This window comes from Sinohyriopsis cumingii, chromosome 4, assembly GCF_028554795.1.
Source record: "Sinohyriopsis cumingii isolate HCF-2022 chromosome 4, ASM2855479v2, whole genome shotgun sequence".
In the NCBI taxonomy this organism is placed as follows: domain Eukaryota; kingdom Metazoa; phylum Mollusca; class Bivalvia; order Unionida; family Unionidae; genus Sinohyriopsis; species Sinohyriopsis cumingii.
In genome coordinates this window covers 125,186,658-125,208,358 of record NC_142964.1, presented here as the reverse complement: position 1 = coordinate 125,208,358, position 21,701 = coordinate 125,186,658, and the positions used below count along the sequence as shown (strand labels likewise).

General features: G+C 42.4%; 1 protein-coding gene across 1 annotated transcript; it reads right to left on the bottom strand.

Moving 5' to 3' along the window:
- Nucleotides 1–19,930: 19,930 nt before the first annotated feature.
- Nucleotides 19,931–21,361, bottom strand: LOC149802044 (uncharacterized). Its single transcript, XM_089954377.1, has 2 exons — nucleotides 20,939–21,361; nucleotides 19,931–20,908 (listed from the first exon to the last, which is right to left on the bottom strand). Exon 2 carries the CDS (start codon nucleotides 20,325–20,327, stop codon nucleotides 19,944–19,946), a length of 384 nt encoding a protein of 127 aa, XP_089810503.1. The 5' UTR covers nucleotides 20,328–20,908; nucleotides 20,939–21,361; the 3' UTR covers nucleotides 19,931–19,943.
- Between the last annotated feature and the right edge of the window lie 340 nt (nucleotides 21,362–21,701).

The window sequence follows — 21,701 nt, the reverse complement described above, 5'->3', positions numbered from 1 at the left end:
CAGCGGCGGATCCATACCCGAGAAAACTCGCTGGATAACAGGCAACCATATCAACGGAAATCATAGCGTCGCGGCTGTATTCAGTGTTCCATAGTCCACCGTGATAATATTCCAAACAACTGGATTGTACATCTGGTAGAAATTCCTTGCGTGTTGGGCTCCACGCATTTTTCTTTGCTGCAACATGAGCCGCAACCGATGGAATCGTAAAACAATTTGTTAGCAGTTGTTCATCATGCTCCTCAAATTCTATGGCGGTTTTTTTCATCTTGTTGTGAAACGCTTCAGTGCGGTATAATTCACCGTTTGGTCTTACAAACTGATCAAAGGTATCCGTATCGTTTTCAGCGCTGCGAAGTAACCACACTGATACAGGGTCGTTTTTACACAAGCAGGCAATAGCATCAAATAGTTTCCTCTCCGCGAGAAAACCATCTTGTATAAATTCCCCGGGGATATACTTTACTGTTCTATCCCGTGGAAACACTGTGATCGCGGGCGTCCACGCGTGTTCGTTATGATCAATAATTTTAATTGGGGCTCCCTTTGATTTATACTTCGATTCGTGTAATACTTCACCGGTTATCGTTGTAACGGTTATTGGAAATCTCAGCGATGTTTCTAATCTCGCTATGTCGCTGATGGTTGCTCCTCGCTCGCGCACTGTCTCCTCCCACCGGTTGATTTTGCTACGTCGTAAATCAGTCAATTTGTTTCCTCGACACGCATTTGTAAAATGCTCTATCATTCGTTCTGCTACACAATTTATCCCCGTTGACTGTTTCATCGGCGCTAGTTTTCCGATATCAGGTTTCTTATTTAACGGGTATATTCCATAAACAACTGCTGTTTCAGGATACGCTCGTTCATAGTATGGTCTGTCAATTCCGGTTAACAGCCCGGGCTTGGAGTCGCGGCTAACAATGATTGTTTTCTTGTCGCTGAGAACTGGTTCAAATTTATCACGTATGATCCAATTACTTGATTCCACCCGGACAATGAATTTTACTCTAAAGAAATACTTGCTGGAGCCAAGTTGTGATATTATCGTTGCTGCGCGGTTGTCGTTCATGGTAGCATCAACAACGCCATCAATTCGAAATGTTAACCAACTATGAGATGCACCATCACGCTTGAATTCATTGATACAATCGCGTATTTTACTCAACAGGGTTCTATCGTTTATTAACGCTTTTGGTGTGTCCTTGAGGACTCTATCGAGATTGAACTTAATATTTTTCCAGGGCTTAATTGCTGCTAATCTCTCGAACTCATCCATATAATTAAAACAAGTATTTAAATGAAAGAATATAGTATAATGAATAAATGCAAATGGTTGATGATTGGGTCGACAACCCCGTGCAATAAATCATGTAGAGGTGAATTCTGCGGGTATCATTTACAAAGCGTTCGTAATGGTTCTCTTGGTCCCCTCCCGTGCTTGGTTTGCCACGTCGGTGTAAGAGGTAAAATTGCAGTTGTGTATCAATTGTGGCGGAAAGCGATACAGAGAGTTAAAACGCTATTATGACAAGCGAATTAAAAACGCCGTCATTGACCCCACCGCCGACTTCGTCATCAAAACTCCTCAGGACTACGTTGAAAGATTTATAATTAAACCAAATAATAAATTAGACAAGTAGTATTATTATACAAATGGACCAAGAATTTCAGCCGCATCCTGTGCTCGTTAATTACGAGGCATCTCGCGACGGTGTTGTTAGAAATTGTAGACTGAAGAAGCCGGTTGGATGGAAAAATAATCAGGGGTATTTGATATTTAATGCTGGAGGGAAAATTTATCTTGTTCACAGGGTGGTATATGAAGCGTTTAACGGACCAATCGAGGACGGTCTCGTTATTGATCATATTGATGGATGCCCTCAAAATAACAGACTGTGTAATCTGCAAGCCATCTCTCAGAGTGAAAACAGTAAAAAAAAGGCCAAACTGGTAAGTGCTCAAAGCAAGCAAGGGGTGTCAAATCGTTTGATACATCAAAGCACGAAGAAAAAACATTTCACTCCATGAATGCGGCAGGAAAATATTTCGACATTTGTATAACCTCAGTACGATTTGTTGCAGAAGGAATACAGAATTCAGCGATCTCAAAAAAGACTGGGCACAGAATTCGATTTTCATATATAACAGAAATAAGGCCACCGGCGCCTATGGCGCTGACGAATTAGCACACTGCGCGGGGTTTCATTTTTTTAAATTTAAAAACAAGATGTTTTATAAGAATAATGAATATCGAAGACATCAATAATATATTAGCCGAGATTTCAAAATTAAAAAATCAAGGAATTGAATTATCTGATGGTCTCGACAGCGAAAAAATATTATCCGATTATGAGATTATTAACGAACAATCGAAACGGGGGCGTTTTACCCTGGCCCGCGAGTACTTTTTTATAAAACGATTACAACATACGATTAATGAAAACTTGTACCACAATGACGCAAATGCATTCATTGGACTATTTACTGCCGTTGAAATAATACGAAAAAAACTCGGACGTGTTTATGAACGACGCCGGGAGATTTCTAGCAAGATCAAAAACATTAGAAGGATTATAGACGAAAACTCCGCGGAGCCCCCGATGGTACACTCGGCGGGAAATTAGAAATTGCGGAGCAATTGCAATAATGGTAGGCGAATCACTTACTACTCGGCTAGCCAGAGAGCGGCTAGCGGCGCTTAAAAAGTTCATACCGTTACGAGACAGGGTCCGAGAACAACTTCAAACGCGGCAGCAACTACAAACCGATTTTACTGTTGGAAGCGAACAACTCTTTGCTCCGATAACGAGTGCAACCAAAGACGTAAAAACAGCGATATACGGGGATATTCCCGACGAAGAAAGAAAGAAATAGGCGTCACTGCTTGGCGTACTTGAAAAGATAGCGGCTCAGACCGAACAAACAAAAAGGTCTTTGAGGTCACCACCACTCGCTATAACCGAACCACAAGAACCTTATGTTACAATGGCCGACGAAGAAGAACTAGGTGCTACCGCAAGAGAACCAGAAGAAGAAATACCGGAAGAAATAGAGAAAGGGGGGAAAATACCCCGTAATGTACTCAAGAAGAGCACAATAGATCAAATTAGAGGCTTCAGCAGCAGGGAAGAATTAGTTGATTTTACTGCCTCTAATTTTGCTAAGAGCATACGAGATAAGGAGCATATCAATAGCGGTTACGAGAAAAATATAAAGACGTTAAAGGATTGGACAAGAATAGTGTATTTAGCGAGTAAACACGAGAATGCATTACCACATCGTGGTAATCCCGATTACGACGCATTCCACAAAGAAGTTGAAAAAAGGGTAAAACTAAAAAAAGGAAAAGGATACTCTGTTGGTAAAGAATCCTACGGCGTTACCTGTCCTAACAGTGTTCTCAGTGATATATCACGGCTAGAGGTACTAATCGGAGGAAAACGAGCCGGAAATAACTCTCCGGAAATAATCAATGAGGCCGCTGATATTTGCAAGCGGTTATTTACGGGCGGTATCATGGACATTAGTGCGTATCGAACGCTCATAGACGAGTTAGTGGATGATTAAAAAAATTATAAAATTGTCGTTTTTGTTAATTTTTGGTCGTTTTTGGTCGTTTTTTGGTCGTTTTTGGTCGTTTTTGGTCGTTTTTTTGTCGTTTTTGGTCGGTTTTTACGGGTGAAAACCCCAGGAAATCATTTAGAGAAAATCGATGTTTTTGCTGAAAAATCGAAAAAAAACGACTATAGGCAACAAAAAACGACCAAAAATGACTAAAAATCAAGAAAAAACCAGAAAAAAACCGGATTTTTATCGAGGGCAAAAACCCAAGGAAATTTTGACAAAATTTATTCCGGTTTTCCACACGGCGGTGGGAAGGGGGGGGGGGTCAATCACTAATTGGAAAACCGGTGTTTTTATAATAAAGATGATTATACATTACAACCACGATAAACCAGTACTCGTCTACGTGGTAAACTCGCGATTGCCTGTTTACCGCGCGTACTATGGAGATGGTCTCGGTAGCACCATTGCGGGGTTATTTACAAGAATGGCTCCAAAAGTAGCGCCGTTAGCCAAACAATTAGGAATGAAGGCTATTGATGTTATTCGTGATAAGGGAATCAGCGCTATTGGAGATGTTGCCGGAAAGGCGCTTTCAGCCGCGCGGGACAAACTAATGTCGTTGGTGAGAAAACGAAAACAGATGCCATCAACGACAGTGATGCCTGCAAATGTCAGTAAAGTAATAAATAACGCCGTGGAAGAAAAACTAGAATCGTTGGCGGCTCAGTCATTGATGACGACTCCGCCAATGGCGACTTCGCCACCCGCCGATGCGGCAACCAACGCGCTCATGAACGCGATAGCGGGAAGTGGTCTACGACGAAAACGACGTTGATGGATTTCAATTGAAAACACCGACATGAATAATAATAAAATGTTTGCGCGAACCGCTGATCCCGCGTTTGAGATGGATGCCCCAGTGCGCAGGGATGATTCTGTCCGTGATTATCAATTTTATTCTTATTATGCAGCGCAACCTGACCTACGATCGCGAATTGAACTTCAAGTTCAATATACCAGTAAATATTTTTTGCCGTGTGAAGCGTTTATCGAAATTGAGGGAGAACTCGTGACAAATGCTGCCGATAATGCACCATACGCAGATGACGATCGTGTTCGAGTTGGCTTCGTCAACAACGGTATCATGGCGTTATTTGAGAGCGCCAGATATCTTATTGACGGGCGAGAAATTGAATCAATAGAACGCGAGGTTGATGTTGCAACGACGATAATTGGGTTAGCGAGATACTCGGATGATTATACAAGATCGGCGGGCCCATCTATGATGTTCGCAAAGGATATCACTAATAACGCTGATCACCTTCAGTACGTTAACGTGCTGGTGGAAAGAGATACCGCAGTTGATCAGGCTGAAGCAAATAACCCAGACCGCAGAGCAAAACCAGGCGCTAATTTCAATATTATAAAAAGTCTTAACGGTAATTACAATATGGGATTTGCAACACGAGTAGAAATGTTGCAAAAACCACGCCGACAGTTTTCATGCGCGATTCCACTCCATCACATATTCGGATTTTGCAGAAATGTCAGAAAAGTTATCTATGGGGCTAAGCATACAATCGCGCTGACGCGAAGGGGCGATGATAACAATGCAATATGGCGTGCTGCTGTCGTCGCTGCCGGTAAAGTCATTTTAACTAAAATGGCATTGTGGATGCCGGTGCTGACTCCATCAGTTACCACGGAAGCACGATTGTTAGCATTTATGGAACAGGGAGGGAAATCGTTGTTGAGTTGGCTAGCGGTAACAACTGATGCTAAAGAGGATAACGTCGCCGATACGTTTACATGGCACTTGGCGTCAAAACAGGGTGTTTCAGCCCCGCGTCATATATTCATAGCGCTACAGAATAGGGAACGATTGGGTAATCAAGAACACAGCCATATGATATTTGATCAATTAGGAGTCAGGGATGTTTCGCTGAGAATAAACGGACAACAGGAACCATCCGAGGATATACAGCTTAATTACGGCGACAACCATATCGCACGTGTGTACCATCGATTGCTGTCATATATGGGTCGTGATCAAAACGTCGACACTGGTTTGCAAATATCACAACTTGATTTTAAAAAGCTGTATCCGATTTATTATTTTTCGTTGGAACATCTTGATTTAACGAGACAATCCGTCGTTGATATACACTTCCGAGCTCGTATAACCCCGGGTGGTGTTAATTACAGAGCGGTTGCTGTCATTCTCAGCGATAAATCAATGCTGTTGGAAGGTGTTGGTGGACGAATGAGAATCATTGATGCACCAGTGGAAAACATGTAATTGAAAGCACAAACGCGTTTACAATAAAATGTCGTATAGTGTCGTCAGTGTAGAGTTGACTGATGGTCAAGTCAAGAAATTACGATCAAAGTCGGCTAAACAATGCGGGACCACAATAACGCTGAAGCCGTCACAGATGGCGGGTGGTAATCATAAGATATCGTTGACGGCGCGTCAAATAAAACATTTCAATAATGCGATGAAGAATAAAAAGGGTGTTCAAATAGATTTCTCGGCCGCAGCGATTAAAAACATGGAAAAGACCGGTGGGATATTTCCGCTGTTAGCTGCGATTCCGGCATTGATTGCCGCGGCCGCACCAGCGGTGGCTAAGGCGGCGGCGTTGGGGGCCGTTGGTACCGCGGCGGGAATGGCATTGAAAAAGGCAACCGGGAAAGGCTATAAAAAAAACGACCCGTAGCCGGAAAGGGTCTAAGACTACCGGGGACCCCGTATTCATGGTACTCGGGAAAGGGTCTAAGACTACCGGGAACCGTTTAATGACTCCTATGTCTAATTTTGATTTAATAGACGCCGCAAACGCGCTAGCGATAAAAAACTTCAGATGTGTTTTTATGAGGGATCAATTACCGGCGGCCCCAAGGAATATTGAAACCGGCATAATTAACCTCGATGGGTCCTCCGGAGCGGGAACTCATTGGGTTGCGTACGCGATTGATCCGCGTGCGATCGTCTATTTTGATTCATACGGGTTAGCTCCGCCGAAAGAGTTCATGCGGTATATCCGGGCGTGTTCAGCCCGGGTTTTTTATTCCACGCTGCCAACACAGCGATTAAGCGACCCACCGATATGCGGCCGTGAGGTATTGAACGTACTCGCGGCGATTTCATCATCGCGGAAACCACCTCATGTGGTTGTAAACGAATACACTAGTGGGGTCGTAGAGGCCCGGCGGGTTAATTAGAAACGCTGTTTTTTTTACAATAACGATGATTGATATCTGGGGACGACCGGTTTCGGCGCTGAAAAAGTCCACGGAAACGCCCGCCACCGATGACATAAAAAAACTAATCGAGGATGAAATCGCCGATACGTTGAATTTAACAAGTGTTGACCCAGGTGAAATAGTTGTATTTCAAGACCGCCAGGGTAAATTGAAATCCAGTAATGTGTCGCTGGATGACGTTTTAATACGACAGCGTGATGCCGCCGAGGACACTATCGCGTTGTATACCAGCGACGGACGACTCAAACCGGGTGAACATCTATCGACGATAACATTAGTCAAAGACGGTTTTATAAGGTTGAATAGATCGGTGACCGAACTTGACACGCGGGTGAAAAAATCTGTCGCCGATATACAGCTCACTACCGCTAGTTTTTTCGGGGACCCCGACGGTAACCGAACCGAATCTTGCAACAATAAAAAATACTATTTCGGAGTTTACAACGCTGTCGGGCCAATTTTACACGTTACGAAAAAATGTTAACAGGATCGATGACAACTTTGATAAATTCTTTGTTAAAAAAAATACCAAGCTGGATGAAATCACAACAACTATAAATGATATCACTGCGTATAGACAGGAAATAGAAACAATCAAAACTGATGTTGCAGCGAACAAAAGGAGTGTAGACGTGCATGAACGGGAAATAGAAATAATCGGCGCTAATGTTGCAACGATCATAAATAATGTAGACTCGCATGGACGGAAAATAGAAACAATTAAAACTGATGTTACAACGATCATAAATAATGTAGACTCGCATACACAGGAAATAGGAACAATCAAAACTGATATTGAAGCGAACAAAAAGGGTGTAGACGCGCATACACAGGAAATAGGAACAATCAAAACTGATATTGAAGCGAACAAAAAAAATATAGACGCGTATTGGTGGGGAATAGGAATAATCAAAACTGATGTTGCAGCGAACAAAAAAGGTATAGACGTGCATACATATGAAATAGGAACAATCAAACTTGATGTTGCAGCAAACAAAAAAAGTATGACCGAGAATACACGGGAAATAGAAACAATCAAAACTAATGTTGCAGCGAACAAGAATAATATAAACGCGAGTTGGCGGGAAATAGAAATAATCAAAACTGATGTTGAAGCGATTAAAGACGGACTACCGAGAGTAGCAGAGCAATTCGAAAAAATAAAAACCCCTCATGAGAACATCATCAACACAGTATACACAATTCGGCATGGATCATTCGATTGGACTCCTACACAGAATACAGTAAATATTACCGCAACTGTTAAGGGCATTTATCGATTGACACTGGTTTCAATGATGCAGTTTAATATATTATCGTCGAGTTCATCCGGGTTTAACAATACAATATCAACAATTATAGACAAGAACGCAACTGAACAGTTTACAATTTATGCCGTTGATGGAAATTTAGCCGGGGCAAACATTACATGGTATGTGGAATTTGTAGCGAATCTAAGTAATTAAAAACACTAGCTCTTTTAAAATAAAATGACCACCAGGGTAATTGAATCAGAGGTATCACCGACGTCACATCAATATCGATTCGATACCGCAAAAGAATTCTCCGCGAACTTGAAAACGCTTTCCGAACAATACCGCGCAAAAATAAAAAAATACCGCCGAAAAATAACCGCCATCGACGCGGTCGTGTACTCGGTGTCGGGTATAGTAGCCGGTACCGGTGTTATTTTATCCACGGTGACCACGATAGCCCCGATCGCTGTTCCAATCGCTATCTCCGCGATGACAACAATTGCTGAGTCGCCAACGCAATCACTAGGAAGATATCATCGTGTTTTCAGAAAAAACTCGACGAGTATACAGTAAAACATCAAATAGTATCCGACGCGTACTCGAAATTATCCGGGTTGATCTCGTTGTCGATTGATAATTTGTTCATATCCGATGTTGAATTCTCCACGATGGTCCAGTTGTATAGCTCCGCGATGTCAAAAATCGAGGATTTTCAACTGGAAGCCGGAACCACTTCAATGGGTTCTGGTTGTTGAAATTAAACACTAAAAACAACGAATAATAATAATGTCGCTGAACCCCGAAGGGTTTCAATTACTTCAGCGGATCGCGGAGAATACCACTCCGGTACAAACAAATATGATATCGATAACGTCAACAAAACCCGAATTCAGTGTGAACTTTCCATCACCGGTTCCAGTGAAGGAAATAGCGCTGGCAAAATTGCGAATATATCACAGTTGGCCTAATATCCGAGCGGACGCATTTAACGGACAACAACCTAATAATTCGCTGGTTTTTGCATGGACAAATAAACCCGATGGGGCCCCAGACTGGAAGGAGGTTACAATACCAACTGGGTCATACCAAATAGAGCTAATCAATAAAGAATTTCAACGCAGGATAAAATCGATCACAGGAAAAGAATCAAAAATCGCTATTACGGTTCATGAACCGACGTTATCGTCGACGATTGAAATAAGCACACCGGGGTATATGGTTGATATTTATGGTAGTTCAATAAGAACCATACTAGGATGGCCTAAGAATCCACCTCATGAAATCCCCGCGGACTTGCACACGAATAAGCAATCGTTTCATGAGATTGATCCCACTTATCAAATTGATTTGTCTATTATGAAAAGCGCGTTATTACCCAGCAAGTTTATATTTCAAGACAGGAATACCATGCAATGGGAGTTACCGTATAAGAAAACTCCTAAATTGTTCGCGTCGACCACAGTTGGTTTAAATGATATTCATAGGTTTTTTATCGAGATTAATCGTTATTACCAATTACAACTAGAACAGCTACGGAAAACAAAAGCACGAAAACACGTTGAGGTGTTAAATCAACTTATATCAGACATGGAATATATCAATGAACGAATCGTTAAAACAATATCCGATAGCAGCGATGATAATAAACAACGATTCCTAACCGAGTATAATATCGCAGAAGCCGATTTACCCGATTTCGGGTTTCCAGGATACAACGCGCCAGAACTAAGAAAGTCTCTTAATGATTTTCTCAGTCCATCAACTTATATCCTCAAACACGATAACGGAGATGATGGTAGGCATATTGCTCCATACAACGTAAATATCGCATCGGTGACAGCGATCAATCTAGTGTGTGATGCTATCGAAGGGAGTTACCAGGTGGATACCAAGCAATCAAATCAGGCTCAACAGGGGTATATCCTTTATTCATTTTCACCAACAGCCCCTCCGGGATTCTTAATCGTTGAGAGTCCAATTAATCCGGTCTATATGCGATGCCATAATCGATTTTTAACGAGAATTAATTTTAGACTTACCGATCAGTCAAATAACCTAATTGATCTACAAGAGGAGGAGTTAGTGATCACTCTGTTTGTAAGATCATAGCAGCAGGGGGGGCGATGACATCGACGCGGTCGTCGATGTGTTTACCGGACGCTGACGACGCTGGGATCGGCGCGCAGAAGGTATTAATTAAACCAAATGACGTCCGGACAATTGTCGATTTGAACCCCCTCGACGATGACAACGATGACGTCGTCGTTTTTTTTTTACCAGGCGCTGACGACACCGGATCCGCTGAGTGCAGAAGGTATTAATTAAGCCAAATGACGTTTGGACAAAATGTCCGATTCGCCCCCCCCCCCCCCTGCTGCTACATGGGGACATGTTATCTGTCCTGTCCAAAGCTTCTCCACCCCTACGAAAAAAACTCATTCAAACAGCCTCCAAAGAGGTCATCGATACCGTGTGCGAATGTTGTTTGAACGTTTTGAAAGGCACGATCCCTTTGTCCAAACACCAGAAACAATGCTTAGGCAAACATCGTCACGTTCTTCGCCAAATGGTTCAAAAGAAAATTTCCATTCGTCAAAAAAAGAAGATGTTGGTCCAACGTGGAGGCATTTTGCCTGTCTTGTTAGGCCCCATACTGAAAGGAGTCTTGGGAACCATGTTGGGAGGACTGGTGGGAGCAAGATAAAAAGGCCCTTGGAAGTCCCAAGATCTCAGAATCGACCCCTGACAACCCTATGGAAGGACGAAAATTAGCTTTAGTGCCTTACAAACGATAGATGGAATACCATCGGTGGCAAGAACAACGCACCCCGCATTTACCTCCCAATCCCCATTTGAGCGAGATGTCCCAGTTACAACACGAATTGCAGTCCTTGATGGATCGCCAAGATTTGTCCGAAACAGAAAAATCGCAAAAGTACGGTCAACTCTTGCAACGACTGCAACTCTTTCACCAGAAAGCTTTAGACGAAACAGCTCTACCCACTTTGAAAGATTTTAAGACCTTGATGAAAAGTCCAGCACCATCACCAGTACCAGTACCAGTACCAGTGACCAAGACAGAAAAAGGAAAAGAAAAAGAAGAAGAAGGGTTTCAAACTCCACCAGAAAAAGTACGCAAGTTAACAACACCACCTACGTCCAGAATTGGATGGATTAAAAAGATGATGGCCACCCCTTCTTCATCACAAGAGAAAAAGAAAGTGAAGACAGAAGTGAAGACAGAAGTGAAACAAGAACCGATATCCTCCGCTCAGACATCCTCCTCCTCTTCAACACCTATTGCCGGTCGCACACGCAAAGCATTGCAATCCAAGAAAATACCCCAAGAGAAAAAGAGTAGCATCCTCCAAGAGTGGGTGCCTTATTAACACACCAACCAACACAAAAAATGGAAAAAGTCTTAGCCAGCATTTACTACGATCCCTCCCATCCTGCAGGTTACGCAGGAGTTCAAAAATTGTATCGTGCTGCCAAAACGCGACTGAAAAGTCTCCGTTTACCTCAAGTGCAACGATGGTTACAAGAACAAGCTACCTACACTTTACACAAACCCATTCGACGCAAGTTTTTCAGAAGTCGCACCCGAGTGGAAGGCATCGATCATCAATGGCAAGCCGATTTAGCCGATGTCTCTCATTTGGCCAGCTACAATCGTGGCTACAAATATTTGTTTTGTGTCATCGACGTCTTTTCCAAATTTGCTTGGGTCGTACCCTTGACTTCCAAATCGAGCAGCGAGTTAGTGCGAGCCCTGCAACGGGTGTTGAAACAAAGCGGTCGTCACCCTCTTCGATGGCAAACGGACAAAGGCACCGAATTTCTGAACCAAGCTTTCCAAAAAGAATTAAAGAAACGTGACATTCATTTTTTTACCACCGAGAATCCCGAAACCAAAGCCAGCATCGTGGAACGTTTTCAACGCACTTTGAAAGAACGCATGTGGAAGTATTTTACGCATCACCACACTCTGAAGTACATCGACATCTTACCGCACCTGGTGCAAGCGTACAACCAATCTTACCATCGAAGCATCGGACGTGCCCCGCAAGACGTGACTCCCGACAACGAAGTGCTGGTGTTTGAGCGCCTGTTTGGTACGTCCCCGACGAGGGCTGTCCCCAAGAAAAGTGGAGACTTGGCCGTAGGAGATTGGGTGCGCATTGGCAAAACCAAACGCACTTTCGACAAAGGTTACTTACCTAACTGGACGACCGAATTGTTTCGCGTCACTGGACGAGTGCATGGTCGTCATCCTGCCGTCTATAAATTGGAAGACATGAACGGAGAAGTGCTCAAAGGAACGTTTTATTTGCCCGAGTTACAACGTGTCACCAAAAAAGAAGACGACGTGTACGACATCGAAAGCATTCTCGAACGCAGAACCCGTAAAGTGGGCAAACGACGTGTCAAAGAAGTCAAAGTACGTTGGAAAGGATATCCACCCAGTTTTGATTCTTGGATCGACGCTTCGCAAGTCATCGACTATAAAAAGAAGTGACCATCATGCCCTTTCACACAGCAGACGCAGCTACGTCGACCACTCCTCCTTCACCTAGTTCTTCTGTGCAAGATTTACAAAAACAACCCTTGTGGGTGTGGTGTGGAGAACGTGTGCCTAAAACGCAAATCGTCTTTTTCTGCCAAATCTTCGTGGTGTATTGTGTCATCGTGGCAGCCATTGCCAATTTGAGTTTGCAACAAGGAGACAAACAATTGTGGACCATTTTATTGAGCAGTTGCATCGGTTACCTGCTTCCTAATCCCATCCTGAAATTCACCTCGAACGGGAACCCCGGGAACCTTGTGTCCAGTGCCAGTGCCAGTCACCACTTCAACCACAACCAGAACCTTATTTTAGACGGAGACACGCCTCTGACGTCCAGTAACCCCTCGAACAGCCACAGAACTCTGGAATTATGAGTCACCAAAGCCAATTTTACTTAACTTTACCCAGTGACAGTTCCATGGAGGTGTTTCCCAAGAACACGTTGTGCTGTTACACGGCCAAATTACCTCAAGCCATCCAGTTAGATCACGAAGCCCATTGGGAAGTGGCTTTAGAAGAAATGATTCACCCGACCCAAGTCCGCAATGTCCTTCCCAATCAAAATTTTTTTGATGTGGAAGTTCATGACGAGCAAATGCAACAGTGGATGGATAGCAATGTCAAATATGACAAGAAAACCCGTACACAAAAGTACACCACCTATCACTTGTTCATTCCCCCAGGCTATTATTTTAGTGGTCAACATTTGGTCAGCACCATAACCTCCAGGTTTAATGTCGTGTTTCTGAAAGCTTTGGAGCATGTCAACAAAAATGTCACCATGGAGTACCACAAAGCAGCTCGTCGCTTCTTGATGAAATTTGAACGGAGTAAAATCCTGTCCATTTTATTTTGTCCTGAATTGTTTGACATGTTGAGCGGAGACATGGACATGAGAAAGACCATGCTCAAGAAAAACGAATTACCCATCGTTTACGACAACGAGTCTTTTAGCAAGTTATTTCGTGCCCCGGTAGAACTGAACCAAGGACTGAATTTGATGTTTGTGTATTCCGATGTGGTGGAGTACAACGTGGTGGGACACACCTCCGTACCGTTACTGCGTGTCATTCCTTTCAAAGTGGATTCTGCCACGAACGCTGACGAGGAAGGTGGAAACACTTACCACGTCCACCGCGAATTTGTCCATCCTCACTATTTGCCTGTCAGTAAGTCGTATTTGGACACGGTCAACATTGCTATAAAAGGAGATCTGGGACAAAATATTTCATTCACCAAAGGAAAAGTCACGGTGAAACTCCATTTTCGAAAAGGGTTCTCTCACGACTCGTAAGTAAGTCATGTATCCAGTGTACCGAGAGGTTGCTCGACAGCGGGGACACGGCTTAGGAGATATGTTAAAATCGGCCTTTCGTTCGGTGGCCCCGGTGTTGAAACCGATGGTGACACGCGGATTGCACGCTTTGAAAGATGCGGCACTGACGCAAGGCAAAGAATTTCTCCAAAATGTCATCATCGACAAACAAAACCCTAAAGAAGCCTTCATGAGGGCAGGCAAAAATGTCTTGCTGCAAACGGGCAAAGACATTTTAGGCCAACGAGAGACACCTATAAATGCCCTGCACGCTACCGAGTCAGGCATTCAGCAAGGACAAGGCAGAAAGAGACGACGAAGAAAACATCCTTTCACCAGACTTCAAGCGAGAAAGGCCAAGAAAAGAAGAACCGTTCGAGACTTAGACGTTTTCGATTATTGAGAAAGAACAAAAAAAAAAATGATGTACCGAGAGTCTTGTGCTTGTTCCAAGTCGGAACTGGATCTGTTTGCCATGCCCCCCACCATGATGACCATGCAAGAATCCCAGTGGGTGGAATTTCACCCCGTCTCCTCTTTGACGGATTCCGCTCCCATCGAGTTTGAAATCAAAGGACAGCCCGAAGATTACATCGATCTGAATAGCAGTTACTTGTACCTGAAAGTCAAAATTCTAGATAAGACTGGAGGTCCTATAGACGATGAAGCAGTAGCTCCCGTCAACAATTTCATGCATTCCTTGTTCAGTGGAGTGGACTTGTACTTGAATAACAAACTGGTCAGTAGCAGCATGGATACTTACCCTTATCGTGCCTACCTGGAAAATCTCTTGACGTACGGAATAGATGCCAAGAACACTCATCTCAATGCCTGTGTGGTATGGGAAGCTGACGAACCTACCAAGTTTGAAATATTGGAAACTGATGAAAAGAAAGACAACAATGATGGATTTGTAGAACGAAGAAAGAGAATCACGGGAGTCGACACAAGTTTAGAACTGATGGATCGTTTGCATTTGGACATGTGGTTGCAAGAAAAGTATTTGCTAAACGGGGTGGATGTCCGCCTGAGACTGAATCGTAGCAGTGCCGCTTTCCATTTGATGGCTGATAGTGACGGTTACAAAACCAAAATCCTAGAAGCCAGACTCTACGTACGCCGTGTGGAAGTGTTACCTAAAGTGGGAAACGACATCAGTCAGACGTTGAGCAGAACGACCGCCAAGTATCCCATACGACGCGTGGAAGTGAAAACCTTCACCATTCCCAAGGGACAGCGATCCATGATCGAAGATCATCTGTTCCAAGGACAGTTACCCAAACGTTTGATCGTTGGTATCGTCGAGAATACAGCCTTCAACGGAGCTGCCGAAAAAAATCCTTTCTATTTTCAACACTTTGGCGTGTCCAAAATCGAAGTCAGTCGCGATGGCAAGACCTTGTGTACCCGACCTTTCGAACCTGACTTTACCAAGAAGAATTACTTGAGATCGTACTTGTCCCTGTACGAAGCCACCGGCCAGTTAGGAACCAACACCAGTCACGGCATTACGTACGAAGATTATGCAGGAGGCTATGCTTTGTGGGCTTTCGATTTCACTCCAGACCAAGGCAGCGACGAGGGACATTTCCACCCTATAAAATCCGGCCAGATTCGTGTGGAAATTCAGTTTAAAGACCGAGACCCTGATGAAACGGTGAACGTCATCCTGTATGCAGAATTCGATAATACCATAGAAATCAACAGTTTGAGAGAAGTCATCCTAGATTACTAGAAACCATGGAAGACTGTTATCCCTCTTTACCTAGTGGAGAAACTTTTAGTGTTGGATTATTGTTAAAAAATGTTAGAGTTGTTGTTTAGTGTTAAGTGATTTTTGAATAAAAAAATGTTGTGTTTTGAAAAAAAATGCCTTTGTCTTTTGTTTAGCTATAAGAATGTTGGATTGATGCTCTTTCATTTCTTACTATCCCTCTCATGACACTCACTAAACGTTGCGACTCAAAAACCGTGTGGGGGATGTTTTCCTTCACGTCCGCGCTTTGAGTTTAAGAACCGGGTTGTTTCCAGTCTAACCATCCATTGTCGACTCATCCTCCTACGAAGATGTGCTCCAAACTAGCTAAGCTCAACGAAGCCTACGTGAATTTGCATAGGGTCAGACGCAGTCTGATACCGAAGCCAGAAGAAATAGAGAATGTGAGAATGCTAAAAATCACTGAAGACCTGATAGAAGAGCTCTTCAGAGAAGAAGTGAACAGGGAGAAAGAAGAATGGACAGAGAAGTACAGACTTCAGAGACAGCAACAACAGCAGCAACAGCAGCAACAACAGCAACAGCAGCAACCTGAAGCTGACAGAGGCTTTGTCGATTGTCGTATCGACACCAAAGAGTTCTTCTTCTCTTTCCGAAGAAGCAGACCTATCGCCAGAAAGTCTATCCTCAGAGGACATCGCATTCTTAGAAACTAAAAAAGAATGCCATAGCAAACAAAAAAACAGCCCTTTTCAGGGCTACCCCAATACTCTAGAAAAGAAATAACAATCCATTTGCCAATGTGTGTAGGTAGAGTAGTGTGAATATAAACACTAACTCTTTTTTTAAAAAATGTGAGGGTATGTGTTTGTGTGTTTGTGTTTGTAAGTGGTTAAGTAGGTTGGTATGGATAGTAGATTAAAATGATGTCCTTTTTTTTGGTGTTTGAGGTGTAGATTAGGAGTTAGATTGGATTGCTTTGCGTATGTGGATAGTCTATTGAAGTGATTTATAAAAAATTTTAAAATAGTGATGGGTAGCATAAAAAAGTGAGTGAGTGTTTCTTTTAGGTCCGCGCGTTGTTGTTTTTTTTTTTTGGTTATGATCTAGGTAAGATCAATTTTATGTTTTTTAGGGGATGTTTTCCTTCACGTCCGCGCTTTCACTATAAATTGAAACTCGCTGGGCAGTCTAGCTACCCTTGTTGATTGATCAACACAAGAATGAATAGCAGAATAAGCAAACTTCTTGAACTCCAGATACATCTGGAATATGTCAGGCGCCTGTTAAATGAACTGGCCGCGGAGGCTATAGTAGAAGAGGAAAGAATGAAGAACGAAGAGGAGGAGAGAAGACAGAGGGCAGAGGAGGAAAAGAAACTAGAAGAGAGGATGTCGTACAATATTCCCGAAACAGAGGATTGGGGTGTTGAAGCGAATCATCCTCCCTCTGCGCTCCCCAGAAGAAAGGTGAAAGGAGACTGGGGAAGAAGATGCGTGTGTGGCGCCAGGCCAGGAAGGTGCAACCATTAGATAGGTGCATCTGGAGTTAAAAATAAACAGCCCTTTTAAGGGCTACCCAATACTCTAGAAAAGAAATAACTATTAATTTGTCAATGTGTGTGTGTGTGTGTGTAGGTAGAGTAGTGTGATTATAAACACTAACTCTTTTTTCATAGTGCGAGGGTATGTGTTTGTGTGTTTGTGTTTGTAACTGCTCACGTACGATTGTGTGGATAGTAGATTATGGATTTTGTTTATTGTTTCTTAGCGTATGTGGAGAGTATAGTTTGGGTTTTGTAACCGCTCACGTACGATTGTGTGGATAGTAGATTATGGATTTTGTTTATTGTTTCTTAGCGTATGTGGAGAGTATATTTTGGGTTTTGTAAACGCTCACGTACGATTGTGTGGATAGTAGATTATGGATTTTGCTTATTGTTTCTTAGCGTATGTGGAGAGTATAGTTTGGGTTTTGTAAACGCTCACGTACGATTGTGTGGATAGTAGATTATGGATTTTGCTTATTGTTTCTTAGCGTATGTGGAGAGTATAGTTTGGGTTTTGTAAACGCTCACGTACGATTGTGTGGATAGTAGATTATGGATTTTGTTTATTGTTTCTTAGCGTATGTGGAGAGTATAGTTTGGGTTTGATTATATGAAATGAGAAAAGTGGGGATGTTTTCCTTCACGTCCGCGCGTTGCTTGGTCATGATCTAGGTAAGATCAATTTTACGTTTTTAGGGGGATGTTTTCCATCACGTCCGCGCTTTCACTATAAGAACCCACCACGTTCGTCATTAGAACCATTCTACGGAATAATAAAAAACGAAGATGGTGGTTGCAAGTGACTTGTTCAACAATTTGGTACATATATACAACTGGATAATAGATGGTATCTATGTAGTGGAGAGACTAGAAAAAGAATGGAAGATAGCAGAGTACCTGGACTACGCTAAATGTCTAAACATAGCAAAAGAACTGATAGCAGGAATGATAGAAGAGGAGGAAAAGAGATTGAGAGGTATGATAAATCCCACCTATGTCAGAGTGGGAAGCCTAAAGGAAGCACTTGACAATGCAAGCAAAGTCAGGTGTTTTCTTGAAAAAATGTCACATGGGACAGAGTGCTCTTATGTGGAGAGAGGTCAGGAAAGACTTAGGAAAGGAGAGGAGTTGATGAGAAAAGTGATGGAGGTAGAGGTAAAGAAGATTAAATAGAGATGGTATAAAGAAAGAAAAGATCAGGAAAACAAAAAGAAACAGGCTGATTTTGATAGGCTAAATCAGAATTGGATCAAAGTCCAGGAAAAGTTTAGAGCCTTGGGCCATCCAGACTGGATGCCAGAGGAGAAAAAGAAGAAGAAAGGAATAATGGAAAAAGTGAGGACTTGGTGGAAGAAGTTAAGGAGTTAGAAGAAGAAGAAGAAACCCAAAGGCCCTTTTCAGGGCCAGCCATATTTCTCGAAAAGAGATAGCCTTTCAATTGCCTACCCCTTTTTAAAAAATTTTTTAAAAAAAATCCCATGTTCAATTTCCCTTATAAAGTCCCACCCTGTTTAAATTCCTTTGACGCTAAACCGTCCCACGATTTTTCTCCATGTTAATTTCCGTTGACGCTAATCTGACCCACGATTTTTCTCCATGTTAAATTTCCCTTGACGCTATTCTGTCCCAGGGGTGTTTTAAATGCTAATTCCCATTGACGCTAATCTATCCCCATTCACTACTATCGACGAACATTTATATCGTGCTAGTTGGGAGGCCTTGTATCTTTGCCATCCCTTTAATATGTTAATTGCCGGACCCATCCGTTCAGGCAAAACCGAATTTGTCAAACGTTTCAACGGACATAAACTACATTTAATTCATCGTCCACCTCAACGGATCGTGTGGTGTTACAAAGAGTAGCAATCGGCGTACAGTCTCTTGCGAGAAAGTCAAGAGGATTCCATCGTGTGTGTGGAAGGCATTCCTGGCGAAGACGACAGGACCGTGTCTGACCCCAGTCAAACCCATCTGGTCATCTTCGACATGTTAGGAAAAGAGAGAAAGAAATTAAACTGGTTTACGCGCAAAGGGCATCATCGTATTGCCAGTGTCATTTACATCACTCAAAATTTGTTTCAACAAAGTAAAACGCATTGCACCATCAGTCTCAATGCTTATTACGTGGTCTTGTTTAAAACCCCTAGAGATAAATAACAAGTGCAGGTCTGAGCCAAACAGCTAGGAACGCCTTTGCTGACTCATGCGTACAATAATGCCACTCAAACCCCACACGCCTATTTACTCGTGGATTTAAAACCCACCCACCCGAATTATTTTCGATTACGTACCCATCTGTTTCACCACTGGTGCCAAGACGAAGGGACTGTCGTATAAGTAGTGAAAGGGGTCACTTTAGCGACAATGGGAATTAGCATTACAGACACACACACACACCCCACACACCCCCGGGTCACTTTAGCGACAATGGAAATTTAACATGGAGAAAAATCGTGGGTCACTTTAGCGACAAGGGAAATTAATATGGGAATAAATCGTGGGTCTGTCTAGCGACAAGGGAAATTAACATGGAGAAAAACCCTGGGTCACTCTAGCGACAAGGGAAATTGAATATGGGATTTTTTTTTTAAAAAAAAAAAATTTAAATTTAAATTTAAAAAAAGGGGTAGGCAATTGAAAAGTCATTCTCTTTTCGAGAAATATGGCTGGCCCTGAAAAGGGCCTTTGGTTTTCTTCTTCTTCTAATTTCTTCTATTTCTCCACCAGCTTCTTATTTTCTGTCCTACACTTTTTCTCTTCTTTTCTTTCTTTTTTTTCTCCTCCTCTTCTTTCTTCTCCTCCTCTTCTTTCTTCCTCTTCTCATTTTCTTCTTCTTTTTCAATTTTTTCGTTCCATGCTCTCATCCTTATCCTTTCCTCTTCATCCTCCTTCTCCTCCTTTATTTCTTTCAACAGATCACTGATGATTACCTTCATTTTTCGTAAGTTGTTTATCTCCATCTTCACTCGATGGGGACTATAAGAATAGTGATCCTCGTTTAGCTTAACCAACATTTGCTCCATCATTCCTAAATTGTCCAGGACGTTTTGCAATTTTTCCATTTTGTCAAGGTGGTTCGAAGCCATCTTCTTTTTTATTCTTTGCAGAATGGTTTGAACGACGAATACTGTGGGTTCTTATACGAAAAGCGCGGACGTGATGGAAAACATCCCCCTAAGACATAAAAATTGATCTTACATAGATCATGACCAAACAACGCGGGGACGTGAAGGAAAACATCCCCCACTTTTCTCATTTCATATAATAAAACCCAAACTATACTCTCCACATACGCTAAGAAACAATAAAGAAACTACTATTCACACAAACTTTACTTGAGCAGTTACAAACACAAACACAAACACTCGCACTATTAATAAAGAGTTATTGTTTATATTCACACTACTCTACCTACACACATTGGCAAATTGATAGTTATTTCTTTTCTTGAGTATTGTGTAGCCCTGAAAAGGGCTGGGTTTTTTTTTTTTGGAACTTCATGGACACCTGGTTAATGATGGCACCTTCCAGGCCTGGCGCCACATACACATCTTGTTCCCCAGTTACTTTTTACTTTTTTGGGGGAGAGAGCAGAGGCAGGATATGTGGCTTCAGAATCCCAATTTTCGGTTTCTGGGATTCTGAAATTTCTTCTTCTCTCCTTTTCCTCCTCCTCTTCTTTGTTTCTTCTCTCCACCTCTTCTTTGTATCTTCTCTCCTCCTCTTCTTTGTTTCTTCTTTCCTCCTCCTCTCTTATCCTTCCCTCTTCCACAATGGCTTCCGCGGCCAGTTCATTTAATATGCGCCTGGCATATTCCAGATGTACATGAAGTTCCAACAGTTTAGACAGTCTCGTGTTCATTTTTGGTGTTGATCAATCAACAAGGGTAGTTAGACTGCCGAACGAGTTTCAATTTATAGTGAAAGCGCGGACGTGAAGGAAAACATCCCCTAAAAAACATAAAATTGATCTTACCTAGATCATGACCAAAAAACAACGCGCGGACCTAAAAGAAACACTCACTCACTTTTTATGCTACCCATTCCTATTCTAAACATTTTTTTATTAACCACTTCAATAGACTATTCACATACGCAAAGCAATCCAATCTAACCCCTAATATACACCTCAAACACCAAAAAAGACATCATTTTAATCTACTATCCATACCAACGTACTTGAGCACTTACAAACACAAACACACAAACACATACCCTCACATTTTTTAAAAATGAGTTAGTGTTTATTTTCACACTACTCTACCTACACACATTGGCAAATTGATGGTTATTTCTTTTCTAGAGTATTGGGTAGCCCTGAAAAGGGCTGTTTTTTGTTTGCTACGGCATTCTTTTTTAGTTTCTAAGAATGCGATGTCCTCTGAGGATAGACTTTCTGGCGATAGGTCTGCTTCTTCGGAAAGAGAAGAAGAACTCTTTGGTGTCGATACGACAATCGA